This window comes from Podarcis liolepis (genome assembly GCF_965112155.1).
Source record: "Podarcis liolepis genome assembly, chromosome: 4".
Taxonomy (NCBI): domain Eukaryota; kingdom Metazoa; phylum Chordata; class Lepidosauria; order Squamata; family Lacertidae; genus Podarcis; species Podarcis liolepis.
The window spans coordinates 46,712,344-46,737,233 of record NC_139558.1 but is presented as its reverse complement, the minus strand read 5'-3'; the positions used below and the strand labels follow the sequence as shown (position 1 = coordinate 46,737,233).

The window sequence follows — 24,890 nt, the reverse complement described above, 5'->3', positions numbered from 1 at the left end:
AAATAAGTTTTTAACCCGAGGTACCACTGTATATGAAATTACCTGTTCCAAAGCATTCAGTTTGGGAATTGTGTAATGTGAGATGATAGTTTGCCAGAGGTGCAAGATTTCATGGCCCAGGCAAATGTGCACGTAATTGCCTGCCATCAAAGGATGACTATGGATCTGTGGAACAACCCTTTAAACTAGGGGAAAAGCTTCCAAGTGGTCAGAAGGGTGAAGCTAAAGGCTTCCGACAACTGCTGTCTGGTGGAAAGCCACATTCCATTCCTTTCAATAAATCACTGTCCTTGTTCCAGGAATACTGGGATTCTTGTTCAGCTGCAGAGAATAGGAAAGCAGTCATAGCAGTGCCCTTGTTCTTATCTGGTGCTGCCATGCATTGCCAGAGTGGGCAGGCTGGCAGCCATATCATGTGGCTGTGTAGCCTTATCCTGGCCATAGCATATTTTAGAATCAACAGCTGCTACAAGTAATTACAATGTCATAGACTGATTGGATGCAGACAAATGGTGGGCAGTACCAGCTGGAGAACCCCCAAGGGAAGAAGACTCGGAGTTCCAGGATTGGTGGTAGGGTGATGAATGGTCAGAGGGAGAAGACTGAGGAGGAGGAGGTTTTGGAAGCTGAAGAGGTAACAGGGTGTGGCAGAGGAAAATTCAGAATCGGAGGGAGGCCAAGAGGCAGAGAGGAGACTTAGGCAGCTGCGGGAAGGCAGGGAGCTTTAGTCTCTGCAACTGCCTCATGGGGCAAGACTTGCTGAAGAAGAATTGCTGGCACTCCTGAGCAGATCATGTTTCTTCCAATAAACAGTTCACTTACCCAGTATGATTTATTGCTGGCTTTTGACATACAAGCTTCTGCCCACATGTTTAGGCTTCCTGTGTAATCCAAAACATCAACGTCTTCATAATAGTCTATCTAATTATAAATGCCTCTGCTATAAGAAATACAAACTCTGTTGTACACTTCTTAATTTGAAGGTCTCAGTGGGTTATTTCATATTTTGAAATTTGCTAAGATTAGAAAAAAGAGAATGAACTAATCTAGATGCAATTAGCTGGTAAGCAGTTACTAGTTATATTTTTACATGTGTTTTTCAACATTACAGTGTTTAGAAGCATTGTACGCTTATGCACAATGTTTAATATACTTCATAGAGTACTAGCCATACTTTTAATATTAACATGGCTGATCTTTTTAATTTTATAATTTTATTATTGCAATTCAGTAATGTGCTTCATCAAACAAGAATGGTAATGACTTCAAGGCCGTATATTTTATGGACTTATAGGGACCCTTAGAATGTTACTGAAAAAGTTACAGCTTATTTTCTCAAATGTATTCAGTGCCAGGTGAAATGGTTGAGCTTAAAGCAATACTATAGCATATTTACAATGTTCTACCTTTTCTTTTTAGCATTTAGGAGACCGCTGGGCTACAATTTGCAGATGGACAGAGGATCGCTGGTTTCTACTCCAAGATGTCCTTCGAAAATGGCTGCAATTTACTGAAGAACAGGTGAGCAATGTTAGCAGTACCAATTTGTTCATAGTCAACCCATCCATGAGGCAAGGTGAGGCCTCCAAGGAATGCTTTGCCTGTTGTTGTTGTTGTTGCTGCTGCTGCCACAGTGGCAGTGGCAGCCGTGGTGCATTCCTTGGAGGCTGGATCTGCTGGCTGCCTCCTGGCATCCCCAGCAATGCCATCTCTACAGTAGCCTCTTGGCTAATATGAGGAACTGTTGGTCTCTTCCCACCCTTGTTCCAGAGGCAGGCCTTCACTCACTCCTTCTTCCCTGGCAGGGAGGACACCATTTTGTGGCTTGTCTTAGGCGCCAAAATGTTTTGGGCCGGCCCTGCATTTGTTGCTTACTTGCTTAATAATACTTTGTTTAACAATACTTTGTGTATGGTCTTACTAAAGGATTTTCTTTTTCTTCTTAAGGGTCTTTTCGATGCATGGCTTTCTGAGAAGGAAGATGCTCTCAACAATATCCATACCACTGATTTCAAAGATCAGAAAGAAATGTTGGAAAATCTACAAAAGTTGGCTGTAGGGTTTTTACATTGTTTTATCTCTCTGTGTTTGTTTATGTGTTTCAAATGTCTATATTCCATCTTTCAGAATAGTCTTGAAGGCATCTCACAACTTACTTACTTCATTCATATATATATATATATATATATATATATATATATATATATATATATATGCCATAGTAAAACAATAAAGTATTTTGAAAAGAATATAGGAAAAATAATTTCTAGGAAGCAGGTTTTTATCTGTTGCCTAATAACCATCAAGGTAGGTGCCAGTCAAATATGTAACCAAAGGAGTCCCACAAATGAGGACCCATAACTGAGAAAGCCCTATTCCTGATGGCTGTCCACCACTAGGGATGTCAGAGTATTCTGACAAAAACAGAAAAGAAAAAAAGATATGGCTGTAGTTCACATGTTCATCTGTGGTCAGGAACAAACATCAGTCAAGTGACTATGACTGGATTTTGTTTACATCATTAAGTTTTTTAATAGCTGCAAAAACAACGTATTTAACTTTACCACATTGTTTTGATGTTTCCTTTAACACTGAAATGAACCTAATTTATGTAAATAGTTACATTATTTATATAACTTGATAGACCTGCCAGTGACTTTTACAGATTAGTATATATTCCTTGCCAAACAATTCTGCCCTTGCTACTGTAGGATCAATATAAAAGGAGTGCTATACAGTATTAGCCAAGCAGAAATGAAAAACCAATTCAAACCTGGAAAGCCCAACATTCAGCAAATGTTGGTAAATGGCCAAGAACATGTCAGGAGGTACAATTTGCTGCCTTTAAAAATACAGCTTGAATCTCACACCCAGCTCTCTGTTTTCCTATTGGTGCCAAAATAACTGCTGAGCTTCATGCCACACAGACACATTGAGGGGTGGCAGTAGGACGCATTTTTTCGGTTACATAACAGTGTTACAGTTATTGTAGCCTTGCCTCATGTTGTGGATATACGAAAGAAAAAAGTCACTGTGGCCTTAAATATAATAAAAATAAATTAGAAATTATTACAGTAAGTTTGGTCCCATAATCAGACCTTAAAATGTCAGTTTTGTTGTGAAAAAGCGGAAAGGTTATATATTTTAAAGATCTTGCCATTTGATTGTTCAAACTAATTAACAGGTACCTGACAGCTGGTTTAAAATTGCTTCTAAACGTCCCTGCTGACTCACACGGTGACTACAAATTTAATGTTCATTAAAATATGTCACAATTGGAGATCAAAGATTCTGACCATCTGTCAGCATAACCTTAAGCATACGTTGTTCTTGATAAACTGTGCCTAACCCTATGACCTGAGTAAATTTCCATAGGCTAAAATATAACACATATCTATATCAATCCTCAACACAAGCCCCATAATATTGAAAAGGGCAAATACTGGCAGAACAATTTGAAAAAGCAAATCCTTGTTTTTGGTAAAGGGAGTCTGAGAGACAGAGAGAGAGAGAGATACCAGATGGTGTTCTTTGTATTTATTAATCTTTTACTTTGACTAAAGTTTAGATTTTTAGATTTTACTCAGTACCAGAAATATTAGGGAACGAAAATGAAATTAATTGGAGTTAAAATTATAGCAAGTTTTGTAGTTTAACTACCCTCTGCAAGTTATAGTTACCAGGATTCTTGCAGGGAAGCCATTACTTTAATTATATGGTGTGGATGTGACCCCAATCAAATGACATTCATTCAATTAGCATTTGAAAAACTCACCCCTTTTCTTATTTCTGAGAAACATATTTGTTTCCTGTTAATTGAAAAACCTAAGGAATATTGGTACACCCTTTTGATCAACCAATGTAAGCACCAGAACTAGGGGTAAGAGGGAGACAATCCACTCTTGAGGGTTATTTTATTTAGATTCCTTATTTTGAATTTATATACCTTATTCTCTAACATCAGAATGATATCTGATGTGATCAACAACCTTGATGAAAAGAGCAATAATCACAAAAGCAAACCAATTAAAACCTTCCTAAATCAGGATGAAAATAGCACAATTCATGATTAAATCCTTATCTGAGAAAAGTAGTCGGAGCAGTTTGCTGACCAAAACTAGAGAAAAAAGGTATCCCTTCCTTGGCTGTTTCTGCCAACAGAGCACCATAGGGCCAAGGGGAATCTGTGGGAAAGATATGGGCCTTACCCAGGACAGATGATATAAGCTTCCATCCTGTCCTGTGGTAGTTTGAAGGTTGGCTCGGATGTAATTTCTCATAACCCATTGCAGCACTCAGACATTGGTTCAAGGATCTGCACTACCCCTCATGGGTTTATCAAAGGGCTGCTTGTTGACAACACATAGGTGACCCTATGACCACTCTTGTTCAGGTCATGTGTGTGTTAATTTTTTTTGTCCTGCCTATTTCTCCAAGGAGCCAGAAGGCAACTAACAGTAGTAGAAACAGAATAGAACAGAAGTAATCCCTAAAGAATGCCTGAATATTTAGAAGTTAATAAATTTAACAATATCCAACCTCTTTAACAAATTATCATTATTTAGGGAAGCTTCTTAAGGTTTAATGTTTTACTATGTTTTTATATATGCTGGAAGCTGCCCAGAGTGGCTGGGGCACTTCAACTGCCTTCCTAAAATGAGATGAAAATGAGATTAAAAATTGAGTATCATCCGCAAGCCAATTTCAGGATTACCTTCCACAGCACTTTCATATAGATGTTAAATGTTGATTTACTGTTGTTTTAGTGTTTATTGGAAATGATTTTTTAATGTTTACTGTCTGCTGCCTTGGCACTTACTGAAGGGCAAGTTATAGATATCTATTTTAAAAATACATAAATGAATAAAATGGCATACTTGATTATTGTGTTCAGTGTAAAAAAGAAAAATATTGATTCAAAATCTTTTTCCAGTCAACTTCGACTGACTCATTAGGTTGATTACCAATATGAAGTTATTGTTGATAAACATAACCTTTTTTTCTCATTTCCCACTTAATTTTTTTATTATGAATTCTGGGTAAGTGTAAAGATAAGTTGAAGAATACACAGGGATTTCCAAGAGTTTTCTCACTGACTCTTATTTAACACCAAGAGTATCAGTAGCATCTAGATAACCTGGACTATGTTTAAGACTGTTAGAAGCCTATAGTTTTCTTTTTAAGGAAAAAACCATCAAATGACATAGACATCACAGCATCTCTGTTATGAGCAAAGTAATGTTAAATCTGGAAATTATAGTGTTAACTGTTTTTCTGGATAAATTATATCTGGAGAATTATATTGGTTTGTAATTCCTAGGCTGTAATATAGTAAGTTTTTATTTGCTAGTTTTGTGCAGCCTACCTAGTGCCCTCAAGATGTTTTGGACTATAAATCTCATCAACCCAAGCTGGTTTAGGCCAGAGCTTCAGATACTCTCCCCAAACAACCAGTAGTCACCTTCATAATAATAATGGGGTGGGGGTTGTATCACATACTTCATTCCATATTAACATTTAAAAGTCTGCTTCATTTGTCATTTAAATGTCTTTTGGGACTCAATTAGTTTAAAGGTCATCTATGAAAATCTGCTTAGAATTGCTGCTTTGCATGTATATTAGTGAATATACTTGCATTAACTTATTTTTAACATTAGTGTTTATATTGTAGGATTATTGCGGTAACAAATCATAAAATGCACTCAGTTAGTCTAGTACATTTATACCGAAAAACACGTGTTGCTCATAATTTCTAATGGTCTCACTATAACAACATTCCTTTTTACAGTAAATCATGCTTTCATAGTTGTAGCTGCAAGAAGGACTGTGCAGTAAGCTACACTTTTTAATAAAATAATTCTTTAGGAGCGCCAGAATATGACACAGAGGCATTAAGTCTAGGTGCTTGTGTAGTCCAATCTTCTCCCCCACCTGTTGCTTACCAGATGTTTTGGAATACAGTTTATTTTCTTGCCCATTGTACACAACACATCATATTTTTACCAGTTCCTGCTCTTTTAAGATGTACCAGTACATCAATTAATTGATTAATAGCACATTTCCTGAATGACTTCTTCTATTTTACAGATACTGAAAGGAGAACTGGAAATCAAGAGAAAGACTATGGATAAACTCAACTCACTCAGCCAAGATCTCCTTTCAGCTGTGAAGAGTAAAGCACTATCTCAAAAGCTGGAAGGGTGGTTGGAAAATGTGGCTCAGCGTTGGGATAGTTTGGCACAGAAACTGGAGAGCAGTTCTAAGCAGGTTTGTCATCACTATTGTCCTGTCAGCTGATGACAGTTAAATCATATGCCTGTGAAGTGACTGAAGTGAAATTGGCAAAGTTTCAAATCTTTTGCATTCTGAGTTTGTTTTAGACATGAGCTTCTTCTGAACTAGAATAGGGGTGTGTGAAACCTGTCCTTTCATTTCCACAGGGTTTTCCACTCTGCCTCACCAGGCTTTCAGATATTCACAAAAAGTTCATGAAATATTTTTGGTTCTCCAAATACCTTTTGCACAGTTAGGGGGTTCTTCAATTTTTACCTTGATAAAAGCTGTTGTGTGAACTAATGTGTATCATAAGGGTAGACTGGCACATGCACATTTATATTTTACATGTGCAAGTGCACACACGATTTTCTGGTTCCATCTTTTAAGGATTTTGTTGGATTCAGGCTTTGTTGTAGTATAAGAAATGGATGCCTCTGCCATAAAAACCATAAAAACCAAATGTGATAGAGACACCCACATGCTTGTTCAAGGTTAACAGTTACTCACGTGTAAGGAGAGGAAAATAGGGTGGCTACTACTACCATTGCTGATAAATGGTTACTATAGAGATGCCACACCATGTTAGTGATAGAAAATGGAACAGAGATCTCTATAGCCAATCTAATAAATCATTAATTTGCTGGGTAGCAAATTTAAGGTTCAGCACCAGTTAAATAAAATTGTGTGCAATTTCTTATGTATGCTCCATTCCAAATATTAGTAGAGTGACTTTAACGTTTGTTAATTTAAATAGGAGTACGAAGCCACTCCCAATATTGCCAATGAAGCTGTTTGTTTCAAATATTGCTTCAGATGAAATTTGGTGCCAGCATATAGATGCTCAGAACTGCATTCATGATTTTTGTTAAACGTATCAAAACTTGATGGGCTTCTTCAAAAATCCTCAGCTGTTTGGCTGAGAAAAAACTCCCAAATGTTCTTTGAACATTGCTATAAATTTCACAATGCTGTGTTTTGCATGGGTTTGGGCTATGGAGTAGGTCTCATCATTTTGCTATACATACTGCAACATAAAGGTAACATCTGAAGGCAGAATCTGATAAATCTGCTGTTTCTTACCTCTTGGCATTAATTTATTGATCTAATAAATTGATATTTGGCCTGTCAGGGAAAACCTCACAAGCTGCACATTTAAATTATCTGAATGCAAATTGCCTCCATTTTTGGACTGGTTTACTGTTTACTACAAAGTAGAAGAATGCCAGGGATTTTATCTCCTTGTGAAATTGAGAAATAAACTTTTAGCACTCATCAATTTGCATGAAGCATTAGCGAAGGCATGTTTTTAATAGTAAGGGATGCCACTTGAATATGTTTTGGGACAGCTAGCAAGGCAGGCTTTTCAAGCCACTGAATTATTTTCCAGCCCATTAATCCAAGCCACAGAAAACCAGTTTCGCCCTTCCTTCCCTTAAAAAAAACCCCTTCAAAAATCAAGCTGTCTAGCTCAAGTAGGCACCTATCCCGGCCTGCCTTTGATAGCTGCATCTGCAAAAATTGCAAGAGGTAATCCAGTCTGTAAAAAAAATGTAGAACAGGTTCTTTTGCAGTTGGTGACCTATTCTCACAATAATTTTCTTGCCATCATAGTTTTGTTATAGATTATCTCCCTATGCAATTTAGTGGAACCACTTCTCATGGGGTGTCTGAGGCTAAGCTGGGTTGCCTTTGCAACTGAGGATTGCATGTACTGAACACAGCCAAGCCCAAGCCATTAAGATCACTGCAGGGAATAGCCTGGGCTGACTGTTCCCCTGACAGTGCCAAGCACTGCAAACTCAAGTTACAAGCAGGCTAGTAGTTGCCTTTTATAACTTGGGCTATGTACACATTAGCAGTCTGCAACACAACAGGGTTGTTCCCCCCAGCTGCCATTCAAGTCACTTTATTACATTGCTGTGCACACTAGAGACAGGGTAGGGTTTTCTTCACCCAGCATGTATTACTTGATTCGTTTCCACATACTGAACTCCAATTCACTTAAGCTTTTTATGGTACTGAGACCAAGAGAGGATCCACACCATCCATTTAAAGCACATTCAATGCTCATTTAAAGCACATGGCTTCCCACAAAGGATCCTTTGAACTGTACTTCGTTAAGGGTTCTGGGAACTGTAGTTCTTTGAGGGGAAAACTACAGTTCACAGGATACATCCAGGAAGCCATGTGCTTTATATGTACATCAAATGTGCTTTAAATGTATGGTGTAGATTTACCAAAGGGGAACTTTGACTAGCATGAGGTCTGTAGAAAGAACTGTCGTGTGTTCTACCACAGTAACATCTGGTATGCTTTGTTCTTATGTGTCAGGAAAATGTTGCCCAGGAGGGCAAGAAAAAGAGTCATTAATGCCATCAAGAATGCTTCTTCTTGTCTAAAAAACTGTTCCATTAGCAAAAATGAGCACAGGTCATTTAAGAAACACACACAAAATAAATTGAGTGGTTGTGAATATGTAATAGGTTCTTCTTTACTTCAGTTAGCTTTCTAAGCTATATGCCTTTTGTCTGCTGAAGTAGCCAGCTGTTGAAGCAAAGAATATGAATGAACACATACATATTCTCTAATTTGTTTCACAAAATCCAACTTCTCATTTTCACCTTTGTTTGCTTGACTTGGTATAAATGGCATCATAAATACATTCTATTTAAGTTTCCTCCTGATTTTTATATTGACTTTTTCATATGTCTTATTCACCTAGCATGAGTCAGATAAAACAATTTGGCTTGAGTTCAATACAGTGTTGTTTTGTTCTGAAGGTCAACCCATGAACAAGGAAGAGCAGTTTCTCATTATTTTCTATTGCCACTCCAAACAGTCTTTATTAAAGTCTTTCAAGCAATGTGTGACCTCTGTTTCAATACTTCTCACAGATTTCACAGGCTGTTGCTACCACTCAGACATCACTAACACAGACAACAGTGATGGAAACTGTAACTATGGTGACCACCAGAGAGCAAATCCTGGTTAAGCATGCTAAAGAGGAACTCCCACCACCACCGCCCCACAAGAAGAGGCAAATAGTTGTGGATTCTGAAATTAGGAAAAGGTGAGGACTGGGGAAAGTGCTTAGATGAGGAAATATTTTTTCATCAACATTATTTAAAAAAAAATAGAAGTATTTATATACTGCAGTATCAGGACAGTGTAAATGTTGAAGATTTAAATTAAAGTGCAAATGTTTAAATGTTTAATGTTATCTTTTAAATCAGTGGTGTATTCTTTTCTATAAAGCAGGCTTTGTTTCTAACTGGATTACCTGATCATTTTAATGGTTTGTATAATCTTTCTTGTGACATAAAAATCACATCTGGAAATCTAGCAGAATGTAGCAGAAGTTCAACACTCATTTCCATGTTAATTGCTTCCAGAAAAAAATCTGCTTGCAACCCCATTATCCTGTAAAATTGTGGGAGTGTTGTGCTGTAATTTCCCTGCAGTTTTTACAGATCATGCCACCCACCCATGGTTCAAACTAGACATAAAGGTGAAAAGGCTATCATAACTACACGAAAAACAGAAGACTCTGGTCTGCATTGAGGTGGTATTCTGGCATATAGTTATTTCCTGCCATTGTCAAAGGGGAACAGAATCATGCATGTGCCTAAAGGGTGATAACATGTCTGATGACGTTCGCTGTTGTGTCCCATCATGCTCACTGATGTGGATGGAATTTAGTGTGACAAGACAGTATATTGCTCAAAAAGCCACAGCTCCACAATGCAACAGGTAATCCAGTGTAAAAGGAACATTAGAAACCAGGGCAGAGGCAAGCATTACAAGCAGGAATACTAATACAATCATCCCCACGTCTGAATCAAGCAGCAGGATGACATCACAAACACAGCTGTGTGATGATTCCAACAAAGGCAATAAGATTTGGCTGCCTTCGCCTTTCACATTCCTCTTATGAAGATTTGCCATGGAACAACTGGGGTTGCACCTAGTATAGTACCATTACAGGGCATTTCCACCTGGATGCCTGTGCCTTGGCTAATGCAATATTTGGTTGGACGGTCCTACAGCAGATCCTACCACCTTAATACCTGCAGCCTTCTCACCCTAGTAAGCTGTTGCACTTTCCATCCTGCTGACTGAATACTGGGAATGGGGGGAAAGTACGGTTGTGCTTACCTGAAATGTAGTTTTCCATGGTTAGTTTGACTGCATGTCCAGTTATAGTCACCCCTTAGTTACCGTATTTTTTGCTCTATAAGACTCACTTTTTCCCTCCTAAAAAGTAAGGGGGAATGTGTGTGCGTCTTATGGAGCGAATGCAGGCTGCGCAGCTATCCCAGAAGCCAGAACAGCAGGAGGGATTGCTGTTTTCACTGCGCAGCGATCCCTCGTGCTGTTCTGGCTTCTAGGATTCAGAATATTTTTTTCCTTGTTTTCCTCCTCCAAAAACTAGGTGCGTCTTGTGGTCTGGTGCGTCTTATAGAGCGAAAAATACGGTACATTGTGAGGTAGGATTTTCTTCTATGCCTCCTGATTTTCTCAAGCTTGCCGAGTCTGCAAACTGCATCATGGGAGCCCCACCTCCCCAAAGGTTGCTGCCTCCCTTCCACTGAGATGTGGAGGCAACAACCTGACCTTCTGCTGGGAATGGGATACTACATTTCAGGTAAGTACAAGTGTGCTTTTTCTGCCTTGAGTTCCACAATGAAAGAGCCTCTGAAACAAATGAAGATAAGAAAGACTGTATTGTGCCAGGCCCTTTGTTTTGCTTAGGAACACTGGAAGAGGATAAGAGTAGGATGGAGACAGAAACAATAATTGTGGTTTACAATTAAGTTACTATCTTCAACCACTGGATGGACTAGGCATGTCTGAAATTCAAATTAATATGGACCATGAGAACCAACTGTAAAAAGCTAAATATGTTTTGAGCCTCTTTTACATGCAGGATGACTGCAAGTCTCCATATGTCTTTAATAACATTGCTCTTGTATTCAAACCTCCCATGAAAAGGAGAACAAAAGAGGGTGCAGCTGCAGCAGTTTTTTATTCTGGATCAACCTAGCTTCAAAGCATCAGTCATGCAGGCCTAAAACTGCTTCAAAACATCTAGTGCAGACCTTAAAACTTGCCCGTCATCAATCATGGCTTTCCCAAAGTGAACTCTGGGGGATTGCAGTTCTGAAAAGGGGACTAAGGACCGCTTGCAGATAAATCTCACAAACCTTGCCAAACATTCTCTTTATTCTTGACAACTCTTTTACCCAGTAAAATAAATGCCAATCGAGATATAGCATTAATGCAGAGCTCAGTATGAAGTAAAATATTATGTTATTTATAGTTACTATAGTATTATTTCATTTTCAGTTTTACACTGCTTTTTTTTTTTAAACATTTGTGTATGAGGGACGGGTGAGGATTTACATTTTTTCCTGAATGCTTCAGTGGTTCAGTATGTGAGGATTGAGGAGGAGGACTCTCCTCCTCTAGAAAGAAACTGGAAACTGCCTCCCCAGTCCTGGAGGAGATGCTTTTCCAGCCTTCCTGCAAGAAGAATAGAAAATCACTGATGAACACAAGATTTTTCTTTCTTCACCTGGGGCATCCCAGAAGAATTTCCCACAGAAATTTCTGCTATTTTTTTAATTCTTCCTGCTGTTGAATAAGCTAAAATACTAAATATGTTTTTTAAATTCTACCCTCTGATACTTACAACCTCTGAAATACTTGTGAATGATACACTTTTAGACCATAGCTAAAATTGCTCTGTACATATACTATTCCATGTCACTGTACAAAGACTGTTTGTCAGAGCTTCATTGTAGATAACTCTAGATCAGAAACTAGCTGCCAAGCCTTTTGAAAAAGGAGATGTATATTTAAAGCAGGATAGGTGCTCCATCTAGTGTCTTCTCATTTAGTGAATTTTAGATAAATATCTTGTTCTCTTTACAAAATAAGCAGCTGATTTAAGTAAAGCCAAAATAAAATATATTTTTAAATACAGTAATATGACTAATGCTACTGATTTAATGTGCTCTGAATTTTTGCTCTTCGGCTCCTACTGAAAATCATGCAGCAATATTTCCATGCTCCATACAGTACCACTTTGCTCAAAACAATAAACAGTAGCTGACAGCCAGATTCCGACAATTTGAATCAGGAACAGTCTAGTAGAATATTTTAGCCATAGGCAACTGCATATGATTCATGAGCCATATGTTATTGGAAATATTCTACTGTGATCTTCCACTTTCTAGTTATGTCTCTGGATAGGCTGGATATGTGGCTCCTTGTCACACCACAGCTTCTCCCTTCAGGATTATGTATTGTATCATAGCTGTCGTCACTTACCTGTTTGTTTTCTGGAGGATTGCTCCTAGAAGGCCTCTGCAGAAAGAAGGGAGAGAGAATGATACAAGTAGTGAGGAACAGGGAAAAGAAGAGAGAATATGAAATTCCAGCAATAAGAAATGAACAGAAGAATTGGAACTGAAGACCTTAAGTGCTTGCTTTTTGCTGTTGACCAGAGAACTTGAACTCTCTCCGTTATCTATGCAGCATGGGATTTTTATTACTTTTACCTAAAGTGGTCTCCTTTTTGGAGTGACAGATGTGTTTTTTAAAGGCCTGTTTCCCCCTCAATACAACTTTTTAAAATTGTTTTTTAATTGTTTCCTATCTGGTCAAATTCAGATTTTTAAGAACCTCATTTTAATTTGTATGAAATATACACCTGATCTTTTCAAGTCAAACTGCAAGCATCTCTTAATAAAGGTCTTAGTAAAGGTAAGGTCTAGTAGTGGCCGACTCTGGGGTTGCGGCGCTCATCTCACTTGGCCGAGGGAGCTGGCGTACAGCTTCCGGGTCATGTGGCCAGCATGACTAAGCCGCTTCTGGCGAACCAGAATAGCACACGGAAACACCATTTACCTTCCTGCCAGAGCGGTACCTAGTTATCTACTTGCACTTTGACGTGCTTTCGAACTGCTAGATTGGCAGGAGCAGGGACCGAGCAACGGGAGCTTACCCCGTTGCGGGGATTCGAACTGCCAACCTTCTGATCGGCAAGTCCTAGGCTCTGTGGTTTAACTCACAGCACCACCCGCGTCCCATTAAAGACTCAATAAAGGTCTTAAGAATTATTTTTTAAAAGAACCAGGAAAATGGAGCAAGGAGAGGAAGCAAATGGAAACAAAAGATGAATTGATTTCATTCAATACTTGCCTACTGTGTCCTCCTTTATTAGAGACAAAACTAGGTTATGTTGATCTGGCAATGCTTACATGGATAGAGTCTCATCATACTTACCATGTAGACTGCTCTAATGACAAAGAGAAATATCAGTCACTTCCTGGTTGTTTGAATATATCGTATTGGGCAATATAAGCAAATGCAACAAGGAACTGTGGGCAGGCCTAACCTGTACTAGCAAGCAGAAAATACTGCGCCCGCTGCTAAGTACCAGACCATCACAGAGGAAATCCCTCAACCAAACTGTTGTGAATGGAGGCAAACCCATCTTCCCATAAAGAGAAGCCATGTGTGTGTGGCCTGACAGATGCCAGTCACCACAACACCCCACCCCCCGTTCATTGTTCAGATGTCACCTGCCATGCCCCATGAGCTCCACACAAAGCAGCCCCCTCCAAGCCAGTTGCCAATAGGAGATGGTTAGTCAAGTGCCCTCCACACAATGTGTCTCAGGGTACTGGCTGTACCTAAACCTCTTACCTGCCCATACTAAGTGCCAAACAAGCCAAGCAACCAAACTTAACCCTATCCCACCATAAGCAGATCAAATTAAGACTGAAATAGCTGAAAAGAGGATCACCTCAAATTCCGGATACTCAGCACCATTTGGCAACTGGGTAAGCCCACTCTGATCAAGGGTGAGAGGGCAGGGTGCTACTGCAAAGCAGAGAAGAAAGACTCAGGTGTTGAGCAAGCTGCTATATGCCAGCTCCTCCCCCTGACATTATTGGTCCATCAGGCAATGGGTGGAGGCCCCCTCCTCCACACAAGACTTCCTTACTGGACTAGAACAAACCCACTCCCAGCTGAAGGTAGGGAGTAACCTTATTACACATACTGGGGGGGGGGGGGAACTACATTAAAATAACTTAAAATCCCACCTTAAACCCTGAAATTCAGCATGTGAAACTGGAGTTGTATCTGTACTAAAGGCAGAGCAACCTCTTAAATTAGAATGCATTTATACATTTATAAAAGGCCTGCCATATTAACAGATTGTGTGATGTATTCAGGAACGCAGACTATTTAAAGCCTTTTTGTGTGTATGTCTGTAATTATGATAGCTCTTTTTCAGTTTTAATTCATACTTCTGGTTTAAACATCTGGTGTTAGCTTTAGTATGTCTTAGAAATATCCTGTGTGTTTTTCTTTTTCTTTTTCTCTCCCTCTTAGGTTTGATGCTGATACAACAGAGCTTCACAGCTGGATGACCCGCTCAGAAGCTGTACTCCAGAGCCCAGAGTTTGCAATATACAGAAAAGAAGGGAACCTGTCAGACCTCAGAGAAAGAGTTAATGTAGGAAAATATTCATATACTTAACAATTTATATTAGAATCACAGAAAAAGTTTGCTAGAAAACCCTGTCTCTTGAAGTACAACTTGTGTTTGACTATTTACCATCCAGTGTTAAACAGCCATGTGTTGCTCTCTAGCCTGAGTTTAAGAAAGGGAAATTTTTAACTCAAAGCTTTACTGTCACCCATCCTAGCTGCATTGTTTGTATACAGGACAGGGTGAGTGCTATGAAATGTAAAACTCACTGTTTGCAGCTTTGACAAACATCCAAAGCAATGCATAAAAACGAGGAAAGTACAGGTAAATGCCATTTTTCAAAACATGAATTTTGAAAAATCGTGCCTATGAGTTGTCATATCATATCCATTAATGGATATGATATGCAACTATGAGCTGATATAGTTGAATGGATGGTACATGGCTCAGGAACAGTGCACCTCTCGGTGTCAGGTGCTGGGGGCAAGAACACAAGGCAGTCATGTTCTGTGCATATGGCCAACCACTGTTAGAAACAGAATCTGGACTAGCAGATCCATCAAAGCAATGTTTTGGTTCCAGTCCTCCTCCTTCTTAAGGGTAGAAATGAATGTATCTGCCAGGATTTTTAATCATCAAGCACTTTTACAACTGGCTTGTAAGAACATAAACCCAAAAAGCCATGTTATGCATAATTCAGTACAGCTATGCCTTTAAATGTGGTGGATCAGTAAATATTCCTGCACATGATGTTTGAAGGAACCCGTGTGTTTACATACACAGCTAATTTTGTAAAAATGCAGAACGAGATATTACATGCACAGCTTGGTGTTTCCTGAAAATTCTGTTTTCTATGTGGCCTACATTTTCAAAGTAGTGTTACTATTGTGCACTTTTCATTATCATGCTATCTCAGTGGTTTCCGCAAACTACCTACAGTGGTGCCTCACAAGACGAAAAGAATTCGTTCCGCAAGTCTTTTCGTCTTGCAATGTTTTTCGTCTTGTGAAGCACGGTCCGTCGCAACTGCGCCTCTTCAAGCGGCTTTAAAAAAAAAAGCGCAAGACGTTTTCGTCTTGCGAAGCAAGCCCATAGGGAAATTTGTCTAGCGAAGCAACGCAAAAACAGAAAACCCTTTCGTCTAGCGAGTTTTTCGTCTTGCGAGGCACCACTGTAATTGGAAACTGTGTTTTGTTTGTTTAGAAAACTATGTGCATTTGATATTTCAGTCCAGTAGGTTTGTTAGCTAGCCTGTGGGACTTGAACTACTCTTATCTAGCCTTAAAAAGGTAAAGGGAACCCTGACTATTAGGTCCAATCGCGGACGACTCTGGGGTTTATTAGCTTAGTAATTCAGAACCTGAGCTTTTCCTCCATGGCAGCAGAAAGATTGTATGCCTTTTTGAAAGTTTCCTTCTACCACACCTGCTAAAGAAGCAGGAATCCTGCGCTGCCTTGTCCCGATTTTAGTAAGCAGATCTGCAAGGTTGTGTGGAACATTGCAGAGTACCAACATTTCATCTTTTATCATCTCCTTTTATGCTTTTTAATATTCCTCTGCTATGAGAATAACATTTTATACTTATGAAAAATCAGATGTATAAAGCAATGATCTGAATTATTCATGTTAACTTTCTATTTAAAATAAATAATCTCTTGAAAATATTTAATAATATGAATTGCTGAATAATTGTAATGTACACTTTCAATATCTGAGGCTTACCTTGGCCTTGGACAGAACTGCCCACATGGGACAAGTAAGATTTGCTTCCTGATGAGTTGCTTCCTTGCCACTATTCAGCAGGCAACCTTCCTTTAGCTCAGTCCAGAAAGGACTCAGCATATTTTGAACTGCGAGGTTGGCAGGAGCTGGGACTGAACAACAGGAGCTCGCCCCGTCGTGGGGCCTTGAACTGCCGATTGGCAAGTCCAAGTGGTGCAGTGGTTTAAACCACAGTGCCATCCATGTCCCTTATTAGCTGTAAAAGGGACAGCTATTGTTTGTTTTAATCATAGCTATGCAACCATGAGCGCTAGGTTCTTGTTCAGCAGGTTATAACTCATTTTTAAAATGTCTTCCTTGTGAAATAGTCAACTATTGCTCTCATGTTGCAGGCCATCGAACGAGAAAAGCCTGAGAAGTACAGGAAACTCCAAGATGCAAGCAGATCAGCTGAGGCCCTGGTGGAACAGATGGTGAATGGTAATTACATGGCAGTTGATTTAGATAATCTTCTTAGGGATTTGATAAAACACACAAGTTCATATTTTTCACATGAATTGTATTAGCAAAGCACTTTGTGAAGGAACAGTTAAGTAAAGTAAGTTTGTATTTTTCGTATGTTTCTTTTGAATGATATATTTTAATTAGAAAAGGAGAAACACTTGAAATTTAGCACCATGTGCTGAGACATAGTTCAGAATTATTTCTCCCCCCCCCCCCAAAAAATAGGGTCCAGGCTATTAGCAAGCTGCTCTCAATCCTCATATATTAATTCAGTTCACATTCCCATTTTTTGGTCTTACGCTTTGGAACTGAATTTGTTTATCATCTTAAAACTTGGGGAAACTAGAGATTATTTAAATTATCTGAAAAGGATTGGACCTTATTTTTAGTGTGTGTCACTTTGATCACATGGCTTTCCTCTAGTTTCTTCAACTTGTCTTCTTTACCCCATAATAATATGCTTTTCTTCTTTCCTTTAAGTGTTTGTATCCTCTTGTTCCTGCCTGCCAACCTACCTTTTTTACTTTATCTGTCTCTTCTTTCAGTCTGTGCATCTACCACCAACAATATTTTCAAGATCAGTTTTTACAATCCTATTTGCCATCTCTGTGTATTTTGCTTCCCATTAAATATATAATTCAAAGATCAGTTTCTCTGGGTGGGCAGTTACCATATAATTTGCTTGCTTAAACCCTTTCTGGCCTGTTTCTTTGTGTATTGTTCCCCTTTGATTGTGAATTGGATTTTTTAAAAAAGAAAATCTAATTTATTAAATACCTGGGCTGTTCTTATACACTAAATAACAGAGTGCAAAGAGTCCAGATCTAACTGTTGTATCTTGGAGTAGATTTCTACGTCTTTTACAATTCTACATACAGAAACAGACTGACAGGATAGCATCTTTCATTGCACATTTAGAGGGCCTGGGATACGCTGCTAAGTGTCCTGCTGTTAAGACAAAATAATTGATTGGCTTAGCAGCATACAAAGCTGCCTTGTACTGTGTAGCCCAGTGTTGTCTTCTCTGACCACCAGTGGCTCTTTCACATCACCTGCTATCTGATAGAGCTAAATCGAGATGCTGGGGATTGAACCCAGAGCCTTCTCCATGTAAAACACACGTTGTGATCTTGTGCTATAGCTTCTTCTCTGTTATGCCAGCTGTCTGGGAAGCATTTACAGTTGAAAGTTTTCTCATTTAAAACATCAACAAGACTTTATGTGTGAGTATTGTTGAAGTACCTTCCATCCTGATACCAGTGTAGCAGTTTGTAGAGATATGAATGGATGATTGGTTGTTATGACAGATTAGAACAAAGTTCTTGTTGTACTGAAATAGATGCTCACTGAATATATTATGTTAGGAGGCATCAAAATGAGTACAAAGTGAATTTGTAATGATATGACACATAATGAGGATGAAATCTGGTATATTCATTCCAAGCATCCTTGGAAGTCGAGAGCTAAAACTTATTGCTCTACATTGAAACTATGGCTAATGATGAACGCATTTGACAAGGTATGCTTCACATTAAGTGGCATTTCAGAAGACTTTGTATATAAGGTGCTGAACAATTAAAATTATTTTAACACAATTTGATATGCACAGTACACAAGGTAATAAAATTAATGAAGGCACTTCAGGTACTGATCTCTATGTCCTTTGGGGACAATGTATTTATTCACTGCCGATATCAGGGGTTGTTCTGAATATAAAATGTGAAACGATTTATGAGCCATTAACCTTGAAATTATAATATATTACCACAGAATTGGTATTGTATTATTCATCATGCCTGATGTTGATGGAAAGAGTTATGTACCTGCTTAACAACAGTGGCAACGTTTCCCCCCAAAAATTATGTATTCAGGAAGGACTAGTGGTTAGTGCAAAGCAACTCTGTTATGTAATATAACTTGCAATAAACCATGAAATTAAACCATTATACTCAATTAAATCAGCTTAAATTTTCACACACACACCCAATATTTAAAGTTATTACACTCATCCTTCCAGAGCAATCCTATGCACGTCTATTCAAAAGTAAGGGCTTAATTATATGTTATGCCAAATACCTGGCTTGCAGCCATATTAGGTTTTTTAAAAATAATAATTTAAAAATCCTAGTTATGGGTTTCCCAATTTACCTCAAGACTACAGTGTACAAGCAGAGGAGTTTGATCCTTTGTCATCTGAGATCCTGCTGAAAATTGCCATTAGTAAAAGAAAAGAAAATCTCAGGTGCCAATGGAAGCATTCCCCCTCTCCCAAAAGTAAACTGCAGCACCAGGACATGATTTCCATTGGCGGTCATGTTTGGGATGGTAAGGACTGCATGCTACAGTCCCAGTGGAAATCAGAGGGCCCTACACCTTGGATTAATTTTTTTAAAATATTTTACTTGATTTTCAGGTAAGGCCTAAGTCTCATTGAATTCAATTAAGGATTGTATCCTTAATTTGCCCTTAGGGAAGCAGAAGGCTTAAGCCATGTGATGAGATTATTTAGAAGATGTAGGACTTGTTTGCACATAATACTAACAGTCTTAGGCAGCATGCTTCTGAATTCCAGGTGGCATCTTGTTGGCCAGTGTGAGAACAGGATGCTGGACTAGATGGGCCATTGGCCTGATCCAGCAGGCTCTTTTTGTACGGCTTAGTAATATCTGCATTAGCAAACAAGAGCATGAGCAAAACTTCAGCCTTATATAATGCTGGCTCCCCTCCCCTTTGCCTGCATGGCGCCAGAAGGACTGCTGCAGCATTTCATTTCACTTTCACAGAATCCCAGTTTAGGATTAGGATCAGAGTTCTTCTTCACCTAGATTAAGGTTACCAGACGTCCCCTTTTCCCGGGGACAGTCCCCGGATTTCCAAATCAGTCCCCATACAAAATCCATTGAAGTTGAAAAGTGTCCCCGGATTCATTGAAAAAAATCTGGTAACCTTAACCTAGATAAGCTATCTTCCCAGGTTGACGAGCCCCACCTTCCCCTCTTTTGGGATATGATAAGGGAACCAGGATATGACATTTTATGTGGCTAATGAGGAAGAGGGGATCATGGGAACCTTTACTACCCATAGGTGTGTTCCCAACTGGACAGTTTTACTGAGAATGTAGCAAAATAATGATTAGGGTTTTAAAAAATGTTTTATATACGATTCAGATGTACAGTGCTAGGATTTCCCCACCATCACTGCCTTTGATATTATATTGTGTTAACATTTGCTCCGGCAAATGCTGTTCATCATTCTCTTCCTTGTTGGCATCCTGTGATTTGGGATGGTCTGGCATTTGCTCTGTGGGCTCTTTGTACTCTGTGTTTCCTGCTTGCTGTCCTTTCTCTGACCCTTTTGATTTGCAATCTGTGAGGATGTAAATTAGCAAATTGTATCTCTGTTATCTGGGGCAATTACTTGGTGTATTGAACATCCAAAATAGTCATAATAATGTTTTTCTATGTAGTATATGTAGGGCTTTGGCAATATTCACCCTGTTCCTAGTACATGTGTGAATACATACTGTACTAGTTTACATTTACTGCCCGGTGGAAAAAAATGTCTTCTTTTTCTGTGTAACTTCCCATTTCACAACATTGATTTCATTAGTTCTACAATATCTTATCCTAATGCTTCATTTTTGCAGTGCAGTTCATCTTAGCAATAATACTTTCCTAGACTTTTACAGGGGCATTAAAATCCTCTCTCCACTAACGCACAACATCTGTATGTTCAGGATCATTTCTTTGATGATAAATCATTTGTCGGTTTCATGAGATTTCTGATAGAGAAATAGGGTTGTTAAATTTCTTCTTTTTTTATCCACTGTGACCTAAAAATAAACGTTTTAAACTTCTCTCTCTCTCCCCCCCCTCCCCCAAATCTTTCCTTCCTTCCTTTCTAGAGGGGCTTAATGCTGACAACATCAAACAAGCCTCAGAGCAATTGAACAATCGCTGGATTGAGTTCTGTCAGTTGCTGAGTGAAAGACTAGCATGGCTGGAGTACCAAAATAACATCATTGCCTTCTACTCCCAGCTGCAGCAATTGGAGCAGACAGTAATTACTGCTGAAAACTGGCTGAAAGCACAACCCACACCAACAGCAGATCCTGGTGCAGTGAAAACACAGCTAGATAAGTGCAAGGTTAGAAATTCTGTCCTGGTTTTTGCAGTATTGTGCTGCATACATATTGCTGCATCTCCCTTAGGTCTAACAATCAGGTTTTTTTCTACAGAGTGGGGAAAAGGATATTTGTATTTTACTGTTCAGCTATGTTGGCAGTCCTATAAGAGGATCAAGAAACAAGGCCTGCTCACATATAGGCATTTTCAGCTTGTCACTGGGCTGTGTTGGCATAATGGTGCAATGTATTTTATTTGAACAGGTGGTGCTCCACACAAATGTTCTATATGGATTGCCCCATTTCCATGCTTCCATCATGAAAATTAGAGTGTCAAATTGTACACAAACTTTCACATGAGCACAGCACTCCTACAGGTCTTATGCTGGCCTCATGTATGTACAGTGTGATCCCATGAGATCTGCCCCATATAGACTATTCCACAATTCTCTTTTTTCATACTTCCCTTAGTAATGACCATTCAGCAATAGTGAAGGGCAGCAGCAACTGTCGTGCATGACCTCCAACCACGGCACACAAAAGCCAATGAAAAATTTCAGTTCCATATTGCATTTTAATATGTGCCTTTCTTGATCTTCTGCTGAGAATGCAAGTTAAATGGGGAAGGTGAAGGAGTGAGAAGTAATAAGCATGTTACGAATGAGAAACTATGGCAAACAGAGGCACGCCTACCATTTTCCTGCTAAAGGAGATCAAGGTGGCTTTGACAGATACCTAGAGCATCTCACAATGGACACTGGAGACTCTTGAATGATGCATAAGGGATTGAAAATACAGGGAAAGGGAAAGTGATATGTTTTATGCATTTTTTTAAAAAGTGCAAATTGAGAGCCAGTGTGGTGTAGTGGTTAAGAGCGGTAGTCACGTAATCTGGGTAACCGGGTTCGCGTCTCCACTCCTCCACATGCAGCTGCTGGGTGACCTTGGGCCAGTCACGCTTCTTTGAAGTCTCTCAGCCCCACTCACCTCACAGAGTGTTTGTTGTGGGGGAGGAAGGGAAAGGAGAATGTTAGCCGCTTTGAGACTCCTTAAAGGGAGTGAAAGACGGGATATCAAATCCAAACTCTTCTTCTTCTTCTGAAATTGTCTACACTAGGTAAATATTACAATTCTATCTTCAATGTCTATGGGTGGATCGCAAGTGACTCTTAGATCTCATTTGATAATTAGTACAAAACTCTGTGGTGTGGTGATTAGACTAGATGCCCATTTGCACTATACATTTAAAACAGTACTGTACCACTTGAAGCAGTTGTGGCCCCCCCCAAAGAAAAAATCCTGGGAACTGTAGTTTATTAAGGGTTTCAAAATAGTTAGGTAAAGGTAAAGGGACCCCTGACCATTAGGTCCAGTCGTGACCGACTCTGGGGTTGCGGCACTCATCTCGCTTTATTGGCTGAGGGAGCCAGCGTACAGCTTCCGGGTCATGTGGCCAGCATAACTAAGCCGCTTCTGGCAAACCAGAACAGCGCACGGAAACGTCGTTTACCTTCCCGCCAGAGCGGTACCTATTTATCTACTTGCACTTTGACATGCCTTTGAACTGCTAGGTTGGCAGCAGCAGGGAACGAGCAACGGGAGCTCACCCCGTCGCGGGGATTCGAACCGCCGACCTTCTGATTGGCAAGTCCTAGGCTCAGTGGTTTAACCCACAGCGCCACCCGTGTCCCGTTGGAAAATAGTTAGGAGATCCCTATTTCCATCACAGAGGTACAATTCCAGAGTTCCCTGAGAAGAGGGTTTGACTGTTAAACTACTCTGCCTGCCCAGAGAACAGAGAACATTGCAATAAACAAGTCTTTGCTATCTTTGTCCAAGAATGGCTGTAGTTGGCATATCAGTTGTAGCTGGTAAAAAACATGTCTAGCCATTGATGCCATCTGAGCTTCCAATGACAAAAATGTTTTTGAATGAGAGAAATATAGACTTCAGCAGGCATTTTAAGTAAGTTTTCTGATTTTATGGGTAGTTTTAAGTGGTTTTATTTTTATCACATCTTTTTCTTGTTACAGTACACCATATACAGATGTGAAGTGGTATATAACTTCTTGAAATAAAAATAAATTAATGCTTTCTTATTTTAAAAATATATTTATATATTATTATACAGGATGAAGTCATCCACTTATCAACCCTTCAGCCTCAGATAGAAAAACTAAAGGTTCAAAGCAAAGCATTAAAAGAGAAACAACAAGGTCCAATGTTTCTAGAAGCAGATCTTGTTGCTTTTACCAACCACTTCAATCAAGTTTATGATGATGTGAGAGCTAGAGAAAAGCATCTACAAAGAAGTAAGTGTTACTGTTATTTATATCTCATTGCCTCTCAAAAATCTGTGAAACAAAGCAGACATTTAATTTGACGTGTGTGCGTGTGAAAATGGGTTGTATCCAAAATAATACACATCCCATCAACACAAGGATTTTCACTTGTATGGCAAGGCCCCCTAGCCACCCATGGGAGAATAAAGACACAAAGACACAGAATTTAAGGTTAATGTTAATGGGCAAATTTAGGCCACACCTTTATTGGTTACAGAATGTGATGCCCCCTTGAAACCGCATTATGAGTCTAAATCTTGTTTGTAGTGTAAATTACAATACATTATGCGCATTTACCTACCGTGTTCTGTGGAATATGCAAGAGTGTTTTATTGATACTGTAGGTAAATTAGAGAAACAAAGCTGGTTCCTGTATGTATGGGAAAGTGTTAGCAAGCAGGAGAAAGGATGAGACTTTTGCAGATGTTGATATATGTTGGGACTAAGTTTGTGGTTAGTCTGAATTCTTGTGATAGCTTTATAAAGTTTCACTAAATGCTTGTACTTTTGAAATACTGTTTTTCAATTGTTGAGAAGTTAACAAAGATATTTGAATGTTAAAGTACAACATTTTGCTTTATGTATATGGTTAGGAAGAAAACAAAAGTGTTGCCATTCTGTGTTCTTTGAAGTGCATCTCATGTTCTCGAAAGAAAAATCATACTTTTAAACTTTTACATAATACTAGCTCCTTCTAGTGGCTGTTGCAGATGTGCTGACTGATCCATGCCTGAGGAAACTCAGATGCTAGGAACTGCATGTTTCAAACAATAAAGCTATGCTTACTAATAGGCAATGTAGCTTATATTGAACATTTAAAACATTCAATTTTTGCCATCAGAAAAGCAAGTACATCATTCTGAAAAGGTGTGTAAAGTTTTCCTTCATAATTCTGAAGCTATAGCAGTCGATTTTTCTCATTTCTTGTTTCCAAAATTTAAATGAAGGCTATAATCTCGACACCAAAATGAGGCTTCAAACTGGCATCTACTGGCAATCCTAAAACATATGTGTTGGTGACTATTTCACTGACATACCTTGTGCCCTGTTTTTGCATCAGATTAGCGTTCTAGAAGTTAGTAACCATTTTCATTGGACAACTACACACAGGGTAATTATCATGACTTATTTCCTAAGTATGATTTAGAAAAATTGAGAATTATGAAGGCTCCATGTTAGAATATAATCAAGTAGTTTCCCCCCCTCACCCCACCCTGTCATTTTCATGCTAGTTATTGAACAGTTAATTTAATCTTTTTTTGGTCTGTGAAAATGTACTGAGAAGCTGAAACTGGAATTGGGGACTGGTTTGCTGAGAAGGCATAAATTTTCTATCAGTTGTGCTTCGTATATAGCTATGAACTCATCTACCAGAGTGTACTTCTAGAAAACCCCGTATCAGTCAAAAAGAGCATA

At 39.0% G+C, this 24,890-nt stretch overlaps 1 protein-coding gene across 21 annotated transcripts in view; it reads left to right on the top strand.

Annotated features, from left to right (window-relative positions):
* DMD (dystrophin) overlaps positions 1-24,890 on the top strand; it is a 1,010,042-nt gene that overhangs the window by 405,914 nt on the left and 579,238 nt on the right. For all 21 annotated transcript variants that reach the window (XM_083498284.1, XM_083498278.1, XM_083498289.1 and 18 more), the window contains 8 exons: positions 1,420-1,521; positions 1,948-2,055; positions 6,088-6,267; positions 9,171-9,346; positions 14,683-14,806; positions 16,898-16,985; positions 20,914-21,155; positions 23,264-23,444. In XM_083498284.1, coding sequence (XP_083354410.1) covers positions 1,420-1,521; positions 1,948-2,055; positions 6,088-6,267; positions 9,171-9,346; positions 14,683-14,806; positions 16,898-16,985; positions 20,914-21,155; positions 23,264-23,444 — 1,201 coding nt within the window. The remainder of the gene's footprint in view (positions 1-1,419; positions 1,522-1,947; positions 2,056-6,087; positions 6,268-9,170; positions 9,347-14,682; positions 14,807-16,897; positions 16,986-20,913; positions 21,156-23,263; positions 23,445-24,890) is intronic.